We start from the raw sequence: 10,183 nt of genomic DNA, 5'->3' as shown, positions 1-10,183 counted from the left end.
CAGTTCTAGACACATAATTCTTCCTTGGAATTATCGGCATGTATCGTTTGCTTCCTTAAGTCTTAAGACCAATTTCCCATACTGGAGAACTTCCACCTGTTGCATGTTTGTGACGTGATTAATTCATTTTGACACAGTTCTTATTAAGGAAGATTTGTTCACTTTATTACAGAGGTGATGCTACACCAGTTAACAAAGATGTAGATAGGATATGCAGTGAGTTGATGGGGTAGCCTCCTGACGTGTGGAAGGTGCTCTGTGTAGTACCCGCCCTTCTGTGAGACCGCAGCGATCCCCAGAAGACGGCAGCTGCTGTTCCTGGGAGACTGGCTACACCTTTCCCATGGTCCTCTCCAGGAGAGCGCGCCGCAACTGCCCCCTGCTGACTTTCCCCGTGGCGAGGCGAGGGATGGACTCTACCAGGAAGACGCCCCCATGCAACAGCTTCTCCTCGCTGCCGCATGCTCTCTCTGAAATGCAGCAGGTGACGAGTTTTTACTTCACTGAGATAGGCAGTGTGGGTTAACCTACGTTAAACAGATGTAGGACTGTAGCACATACAGCACTGGTGGAGCAGATGAAAACACATTTTATATGATCGTAATAGTATAAAGGACCAGATAGTTGTAATTAAAGTGCAGCTGCTCATGGAGGTCGAGTGTGGTCTGTAATTGTCGTATGGCAGCGAAACTTGGTAGATATGCCAATGTCTTAATATGGAACAGATTTACGCTGGCAAAAAATTAGTTCCGATTTTGGCCACCAGGTGCAAATCTGGCAGTGTACAGCATCTAATCGACATCGCCGGTGCTCATATTCAACAACTAAGCCTTTGTCAGTTGGTTGATCTTTTCTGCCCACGCCCCATTCCTAATCCATTACATACAGAAACATTTCTATATGTCTTCAAAGAGCCAGATCTGCACTTGGTAGCAAAAACTGAATTTTTTTCCAGCGTAAATCGGTTCCGCATTAACGCATTAGAATGTCCATAAAGTTACGCTGCCGTACGATACACCCAACACTGAAGCTCTGTGAGGAGTTTGAAGTTTAATTAAAACTCTCGGTAATACTTGTAAAATGAACATCATCGTACATATATACGGTAAATCACTTTTATTAACACTTACGTGTGCATCTAAGAAGTTCTCAGGGGACAGACTAACAATCAAATGACAAGTGGTCTGAGAAATGCATGCATGCTTATTCACATGAGCTGACGCACAGTGAGCGTGAACAGCCGTCTTACAGCCAAAGGAGCACTGCTGAAACAATGCTCTTTGCTAAAGTTTGCCAGAAAAGCGACAGAGACAGATAAAACGCTGGCGTAAAATGTACATAGCAGAAGTTGTCAGCCGTGAAAAATGAGTCAACTGGTAGTTTAAATACTCCCGTGAGGGTCGTCATCATGAAGCACCGTATTTGGTCCCAATGTCAACAACCTCATCGGCCTATCTTTTCCGTATATTGATTACTTTTTTTAGTATGGTAACCAATAGTCTGGCTCTGTAAAGTTACTTAGGTTATATGTTTTGTTTCCGACATCACGGTAAGCCGAATTCACGCGCTATGGTGGCCCGGGCAGGAGACCTAGCGGTATGTTAGAGGTTGGTCATGGTATTACAAGCATTATTCCAGAAAACGTCTGCAGTGTATGTAACTAGTAGGCACGAGATTGCAGATCTTGACGCAGCAGAATTTCTCCTTTCCAGAAAGCATTTGCTGTTGGGGGAAGAAAAGCGGGAAAAACTGATTTTGTAAGAGCATCATACTTGTCTTACAAATTTGTGAAGCTCTAAGGATCTGTGAAACTAACTACCTCAGCATATTTCTGTATACCACTGACATAATTTGAAGGATGAAACACCAGACACAGAAAAATAGAATTTTTAACCAAACCATGAATTTTTCAAATGAACGAACAGCATTTGTCAAGGAAGCAAACTCAAAAATTTTTGTTCTGCTTCTAAGCCTTCACTGTTCCTCACGACTAAAGCTCCAGATCAGGCACGAACAAACAGTTATTTAGGCTGTTTGACGTTCCTATGTCTTACAAACAGGGGAGTGGCAAAGGAAGAGATGCTCCTGATACCTGCGACCGCCGGTTTTCTTGCAGAACGTACACTGAAGCGCCAAAGAAAATGGGATAGGCATGCGTGTTCAAATACAGAGACGTAAACAGGCAGAATACGGCGTTGCGGTCGACAACGCCTATATAAACAAGTGTCTGTCGCAGTTGTTAGATCGGTTACTGCTGCTACAATGGGTGGTCATAAAGATTTAAGTGAGTTTGAACGTAGTATTGTTGTCGACGCACGAGCGGTGGGATACAGCATCTACGAGGTAGCGATGAAGTCGGGATTTTTCCCATACAACCATTTCACAAGTGTACCGTGAATTTTGGGAATCCTGTAAAACATCAAATGTGCGACATCACTGCTGCCGGAAAAGGATCCTGCATGAACGGGACCAACGATGACCAGAGAGAATTGTTCAAAGTGACAGAAGTGCAACCCTTCCGCAGATTGCTGCAGATTTCAATCCCGGACCATCACCAAGCGTCAGCGTGCGAACCATTCAACGAAACATCATCGACATGGACTTTCGGATCCGAAGGCCCACTCGTGTACCCTTGACTCGTGTACGCCTCGCCTGGACCCGTCAATACCGACTTTAGACTGTTGATGACTGGAAACATGTTTCCTGGTCGGGCGAGTCTCGTTTCAAGTTGCATCGAGCGGATGGACGTGTACGGATACGGAGACAACCTCATGAATCGAAGGACTGTGCGTGTCAGAAGGGGATTGTTCTAGTTGGTTGAGGCTCTGCAGTGGTGTGGGGCGTGTGCAGTTGGAGTGATATGGGACCTCTGATACATGTAGATACGACTCTGATAGGTGACACGTACGTAAACATCCTGTCTGATCACCTGCATCCATTCATGTCAAGATGCATTCCGACGGTCTTTAGCAATTCCAGCAGGGTTATTCGACACACCACACGTCCAGAATTGCTCCAGGAACGCTCTTCTGAGTTTAAACACTTCCGCTGGCCACCAAACTCCCCAGACATGAACACTATTGTGCATATCTGGGATGCCTTGTAACGTGCTGATCAGAAGAGATGTCCACTCCCTCTTACAGATTTATGGACAGCCATGCGGGATTCGTGGTGTCAATTCCCTCAAGCACTACTTCAGACATTAGTCGAGTCCGTTCCACATCGTGTTGCGGCATTTGTGCGTGCTCGCGGGGGCATTACTACTCCTACCAAAGATACGCATATAAAAGTGCCCATAAAAAAACAATATTTTTTATTTACCTGGAACTTCTATACTTTTGTACAGACCGCTTATATTTTCACAGTCAATAAAATTGTTATGGCTCTGTGACTACATTGTCAACGTGATAAAACTTCCGACGTTTCGGGCAATATTGGCATTGGCCTTCCTCAAGGTGTTTTTTCTTCTTTTTTTCTTTTAAATGCTAAACGTGAAAAGTTTGGTTGTTATTTTACTGGCTGAAGATTCTGTTGGGGATGAAGAAGAGTTGTTAGACGTCCTTTATTTATGTTCGCATTATTTCTTTTTGTTGACGTTCTAGATTGCTGTTCGCTTTTTTGCTTGCCACTGGTGGAAATAGGCGAGTGGGAAACGGGTGGCAGTTGTTACGTAGTGTTGTTTACTTGCCTCCCAGTGCCAGCTGAGGCGTGCCAGTAGTCTGTGTAGCTGCAGCCGCTGGGGTCTCCCGAGCGCCTGTGTGTTGTTTCGCGTGAGCTACGTTTCCGTAGCGATGTTAGTGCTGGCAACCGAGACGCCCGAAGTCAGCACCTGTCCTCTCTATTCATGTAGGTTGGTCGCTTGGCTGTTTCTGTCGCCTTTCTAATCTTCTTCCTGAAGGTAATAGGTTGTTTCGCCAATCTGCGGGCTTCTCGAAATTCTATTTGTTATTATTTAGTATTTATTTTATAGCAAAGTTATTTAATTTTAAACTACATAAGGCTTATTATTTAATTCCCTGCACTTCGCGAATCTAAGCCAGCAGCTCATTCCCCCCCACATACAAACACAAAATTACAGATATGCAAGAATGCAATAATTTTTCAACAGCAGTGAATGTTAAATGCGTGTCGTAAGTGGTCCGAAGATGTGGCCTGACCTTTGACCAGTTGCTTCAGCTGCTCAGGAGTGACGGTGGCGCCCTGGGTCAGCACGACGAAGGCAGCTGGGTGCTCCTGGTCCTCGTCGTGTGGCAGGCCCACCACCACCGCCTCAGACACCTGCGGGTGTGCCAGCAGCCACGCCTCCATCTCTGACGGCGACACCTGAAAGACCAGAAACTCCTCTGTGCACCACCGCAAAATACATCTTGTGTACATTTCAAAAGAATACACCGGCCGCTGTGGCCGAGCTGTTCTAGGCGCTTCAGTCCTGAACCGCACGACTGCTACGGTCGCAGGTTCGAATGCTGCCTCGGGCATGGATGTGTGTGATGTCTTTAGGTTAGTTAGGTTTAAGTAGTTCCAAGCGAGTGATGACATCAGCTGTTAAGTCCCATAGTGCTCAGAGCCATTTGAGCCAAAAGAATACTTGTGAGGTTAAGATGGAAAGCAAGTAAATAGTAAATGTGGGTAGGCTTGAGAAGAGGGGGGGGGCGGGGGCGGGAGGGGGGGGTCGTTATGCTCGCCGCGGCCGCAGCACTGGATGAGTCACACTTGCCTCCTAAGTCGAGTCAAATGACGAGCACTTCAGGGAGCGCAGTCTATGTAGTCTGGGTATAGATTTGGCGAACCGGATTCCTGTAGCTGGCTTCTGGTAATCACTGCCAGTCCGCTCCACCGTAAGCTCTGTTCGTACTTCAGCGGCCACCCTGTGGTGAAGCAGCAAAACGACATGTCGCATAGGGAGCAGAGATGGTGGCTTAACTACATGGTCGGAGAGAATAGCAGAAAAATTTATTAAAAAACAAAAATCTCAAGGTGTGCTGCACGCCAGAGAGATGAATGGCTGTTGAGGTGGAACTGCCGTTAGTGGGCAGTTTCTGAGGAGCCTACCGCCATTGAGAAAGCTTTACCCAGGCAAGCAGTGCTTTTTTTGGGTGGACCTGTATTTCCGTAGCTCTTCGTGGGATAACCAGGAAGCATATATCACACACTTTCAGCTGTTGGGGTGGTCTGTTCGGCATTATTAATACCCGAACCCGGAAGTAACCTCGTATAGCTAACCCACATTAGACGTCTGCCAATGTAAGAGACGTCAATAATTGTAACAGACCACACTCTGTGATAAATAATGCGTTCATTGTTATTAAAGGTGTGGAATGTTCGTTTGAAAAATTGGTGACTTTCTATTTAAATCACTCGACGGATTTGCAGGATAACTGAACTCTATGAAAAGGCCACGTAATGGAACGCTCCAGGTCGTGACAGTGAAATCTATTCAAGTTGACAAAGTGCTAGAAGCAAATCATTTGCAATGTATGTCATCAACACTGTTTTGCACACAGCTTTAAATTGTTGCAAAGGGAGTTGGTACCTGCCGAAACATAACGGATACAGTTTGCAAAGAGCTGCAACAGTGTAATCAAGGTAAAGAATCGTATAATTGGAGTATATCGTGAGCTCAAGAAATACCATTTTTATTATGACTTCTCACTTATATAAGAAACACTAAAACTGCGGAGGCGTTATTCGTCTTGAAGTTATGCCGTACATACTTAATCCAATGCGCTGCTTTAAGTGCTTACGCGTACGTCACTCCACCAAGGTACGCTATAGTCACGATACATGCGAACGGAGCAGTTCAGCGGGAGATAAAGGTTGCACAACGTATATTTTACTTTGAGGCGAATTTAATTCACAAAGGCACCAATGTTCATGAAGCCGTCCGCCTCAGTATTGAAGTAGGCGGTGTTGGCACTTATACAGTGACAGTTAACCAGAGCACAGCAATCAGCAACTGTAAACGTAGCTGCAAACCTGAGGCACTGTTTACGCCAACAGGTCATACTGTCAGGAAGAAAGACACATCCCCACGGAAGACCGAAAAGGAGAAATAGAAGAATGTTGCTATTAAAATATCCTTACTGCCGTCCTCCAAATCCAAACTAGGGACGAAAACCAACGGAACAGAAAGACCAGATGCAAAACCGTCAGACCATGCGATGTTGGTCATTTCTGATGGTTCAAACGATGACCACAGATCCGATGCCCCGAGTTGCGCAGCCTCCAAATTGTTTGAGAGTAACTGGGACAAGCTTGGCTGTTCGCACTTATCTGTCTGCCTTCAACTTTAGACAATCAAGCATCGCGGACTGAAGCTGTAGTTGTTTCACAGTATACTAACATATTTTGAGTCACGTAAGAGCTGTTTTATTATCAGTTAACCAGTCCACATGTCTATTTCATTATTCATTGTATTATGAGTATCCGCCATTTCTATCAGGAAAGAAGTAACACATCGATATGACACCGGTCGGCCATTGGTGTGATTACTAATATGTAATGTCCGTTGTTAGTTAGTGTATGTGCGGAATCTATAATCATTCAGAAAAGAAGTCAGAGATCTTTCCGACGAGTCATATAACACATAGCAACTATCAAGTTCCAAAAATTCTGTCGAGCCCCATCCTCTGTTGAGCCACTCCCAATACCAGAATTGCAAAATATTTGAGCTGGAGGAGGTGCAACCAGACTTCCAGTTTCTTACTTTTTTCCAGTTACGGATCAATACATTTTACAACAATAACCAGTCCTCGTCTGAAGATAGTCATCACAAACAGAAATCAATTACTCGGAGTAAAAATATTGTGATCCGTAACTGGAATAAAAAGTAAATAAATCAGATCAAATAGTATGAACGTCGATGTCTGACTCAGGGAATCAGTAAGTCCCTCAAGTAACCCACCGCCCGCTGCAAACTCCCTACCACGGAGGAACGTCAAGAGGAATGACAAAGAAAAACTTCACTGCTAAGATTGCTGCTACTGCTGGAGCATGAATAGTTTCAGGACATATGTGGAGGAACTACGACTCCTAGTCTACCGGTGAATGCCGGCCGTTGTGGCCGAGCGGTTCTAGGCGCTTCAGTCCAGCAACGCGCTGCTGCTACGGTCGCAGGTTCGAATCCTGCCTCGCGCATGGATGTGTGTGATGTCCTTAGGCTAGTTAGGTTTAAGTAGGTCTAAATCTAGGGGACTGATGACCTCAGATGTTAAATCCAATAGTGGTCAGAGCCATATGAACCACTTGTACCGATGAATAATGTTTATTTCTCCAGGAGAGACAAACTTTAAATCATCTGGCGATTATGAGCTATAGGGCTGCACTCTCCACAAAAAGGGCGACTTTAGTGGCAAGAGAGCTAAGGGTGACGTAGCTATTTTCGTAAACAAGTATCATCAAGAGGATTTCTGGGGGGGGGGGGGGGGGGGGAGGTGCACGTGGCTGCTGTAATTAGGAAGAGACGTCTCCAGGCTAACCCACGTGACACTGCCCATACTGTGGCGGCCTATTTTTCCGTAGGTGCCGGCGCTGCCACTCACTATACAGCTTTCCGGCGCTGCAGCGTGAAGGAGGAATGCAGGGTGGGTGGGGGAAGGCGGCGCCAGGTTGGCACTTCAGTTCCGTCAATTATGAAACAACACTGCTACATCTCCATATCTGAGACGGATACTGCGTTATCTGAGGATCGTTACAAGTCACGTTTGTAGTCATAAAGGTAAGACTGCTGCGCTTAATTCTGTCACTGACGTAAACTTCCGAAAATACACTCCTGGAAACTGAAATAAGAACGCCGTGAATTCATTGTCCCAGGAAGGGGAAACTTTATTGACACATTCCTGGGGTCAGATACATCACATGATCACACTGACAGAACCACAGGCACATAGACACAGGCAACAGAGCATGCACAATGTCGGCACTAGTACAGTGTATATCCACCTTTCGCAGCAATGCAGGCTGCTATTCTCCCATGGAGACGATCGTAGAGATGCTGGATGTAGTCCTGTGGAACGGCTTGCCATGCCATTTCCACCTGGCGCCTCAGTTGGACCAGCGTTCGTGCTGGACGTGCAGACCGCGTGAGACGACGCTTCATCCAGTCCCAAACATGCTCAATGGGAGACAGATCCGGAGATCTTGCTGGCCAGGGTAGTTGACTTACACCTTCTAGAGCACGTTGGGTGGCACGGGATACATGCAGACGTGCATTGTCCTGTTGGAACAGCAAGTTCCCTTGCCGGTCTAGGAATGGTAGAACGATGGGTTCGATGACGGTTTGGATGTACCGTGCACTATTCAGTGTCCCCTCGACGATCACCAGTGGTGTACGGCCAGTGTAGGAGATCGCTCCCCACACCATGATGCCGGGTGTTGGCTCTGTGTGCCTCGGTCGTATGCAGTCATGATTGTGGCGCTCACCTGCACGGCGCCAAACACGCATACGACCATCATTGGCACCAAGGCAGAAGCGACTCTCACCGCTGAAGACGACACGTCTCCATTCGTCCTTCCATTCACGCCTGTCGCGACACCACTGGAGGCGGGCTGCACGATGTTGGGGCGTGAGCGGAAGACGGCCTAACGGTGTGCGGGACCGCAGCCCAGCTTCATGGAGGTTGCGAATGGTCCTCGCCGATACCCCAGGAGCAACAGTGTCCCTAATTTGCTGGGAAGTGGCGGTGCGGTCCCCTACGGCACTGCGTAGGATTCTACGGTCTTGGCGTGCATCCGTGCGTCGCTGCGGTCCGGTCCCAAGTCGACGGGCACGTGCACCTTCCGCCGACCACTGGCGACAACATCGATGTACTGTGGAGACCTCACGCCCCACGTGTTGAGCAATTCGGCGGTACGTCCACCCGGCCTCCCGCATGCCCACTATACGCCCTCGCTCAAAGTCCGTCAACTGCACATACGGTTCACGTCCACGCTGTCGCAGCATGCTACCAGTGTTAAAGACTGCGATGGAGCTCCGTATGCCACGGCAAACTGGCTGACACTGACGGCGGCGGTGCACAAATGCTGCGCAGCTAGCGCCATTCGACGGCCAACACCGCGGTTCCTGGTGTGTCCGCTGTGCCGTGCGTGTGATCATTGCTTGTACAGCCCTCTCGCAGTGTCCGGAGCAAGTATGATGGGTCTGACACACCGGTGTCAATGTGTTTTTTCCATTTCCAGGAGTGTACATCAGTCAGCGCCATCTTTACATTACGATCTCCTTTTTTCTGTGTTCCAATTTTGATGAAATAGAGCCTATACGTTACCTCACGCTACTTTCATGTTACCTGTGAAAGCCCCACGAAAATTCGTCTACGAGGTTTGGACATTAGCGTCTTTAAACATACAGACAGACAAATACGACATTTTTACAGTTCTATTTTTAGTATAGATATAGATTTTACTAACTTTAAAAAAAGATGGCACTCCAAATTTTACTTTTCGGCATTCGTTTTATAACATTTTGTATAAGAAACGGTTTTAAAACAGTGCGCTGATCGCTCTCCTCTTGGCTGTTCACTCGTGTTTTCCAATGTGTCTTCAGGAATCGCTTTCCCAGTGAATACAGGCGTATGTACTATAGCACTCCATGTGATCCTGAAGCCACTGGAGCAGAGCAGTGAGGTTTCTCAACTATACCATTCTTAAGCACCCCAACAACAGCAGAGAAATTAACACGCACAGTTCAGAACAAATTTTTCTTTCTTCACCAACATGAGAAACATGATTCATTGTAGTGGTTACTAGGGCACCTGGGGACAACCAGAACATGCAGGATGTCTGCAGGGAACATGTTACGGTTTTCAATTCAAAGGCTGCTTAGATCAGCTCTTCATACTACTTTATCCTGTGCAAGCCTTTCCGCCTCCGAATAACTACTGCAAACTACAGCCATTTGAATTTGCTTACTGTATTCACCTCTTCGTCTCCCTCCCCAATTTTAACTCCACACGCCCCTCCATTATCAAACTTACGATACCTTGATGCATCAGGATGTATCGTATCAACCGATCCCTTCTTTCAGTCAAGTTATGCCATAAATTTCTTTTCCGCCCATTTCTATTCATTACCTCGTCATTAGTTTCGCTATCCACCCATCTAATCTTTGGCACTGTTCTGTAGCACCACATTTCAAAGGTTTCTATTCTCTTCTTGTATGAACCATTTATTGTCCACGTTCAAAGTC

The 10,183-nt window shown here is 46.6% G+C and overlaps 1 protein-coding gene across 1 annotated transcript in view; it reads right to left on the bottom strand.

Moving 5' to 3' along the window:
• Positions 1-305: 305 nt before the first annotated feature.
• Positions 306-10,183, bottom strand: part of LOC124622862 (4-coumarate--CoA ligase 5-like) — a 95,963-nt gene continuing 86,085 nt past the window's right edge. The window contains exons 7-8 of the mRNA XM_047148656.1: positions 4,158-4,323; positions 306-470 (exon numbers count right to left, since the gene is read on the bottom strand). Of these exons, the coding sequence (XP_047004612.1) occupies positions 331-470; positions 4,158-4,323 (306 nt within the window). The 3' untranslated portion in view covers positions 306-330. The remainder of the gene's footprint in view (positions 471-4,157; positions 4,324-10,183) is intronic.

Source organism: Schistocerca americana, chromosome 7 (assembly GCF_021461395.2).
Source record: "Schistocerca americana isolate TAMUIC-IGC-003095 chromosome 7, iqSchAmer2.1, whole genome shotgun sequence".
NCBI classification, from domain to species: domain Eukaryota; kingdom Metazoa; phylum Arthropoda; class Insecta; order Orthoptera; family Acrididae; genus Schistocerca; species Schistocerca americana.
The sequence above is the reverse complement of the archived record's forward strand: the minus strand, read 5'-3'. Positions and strand labels throughout refer to the sequence as shown.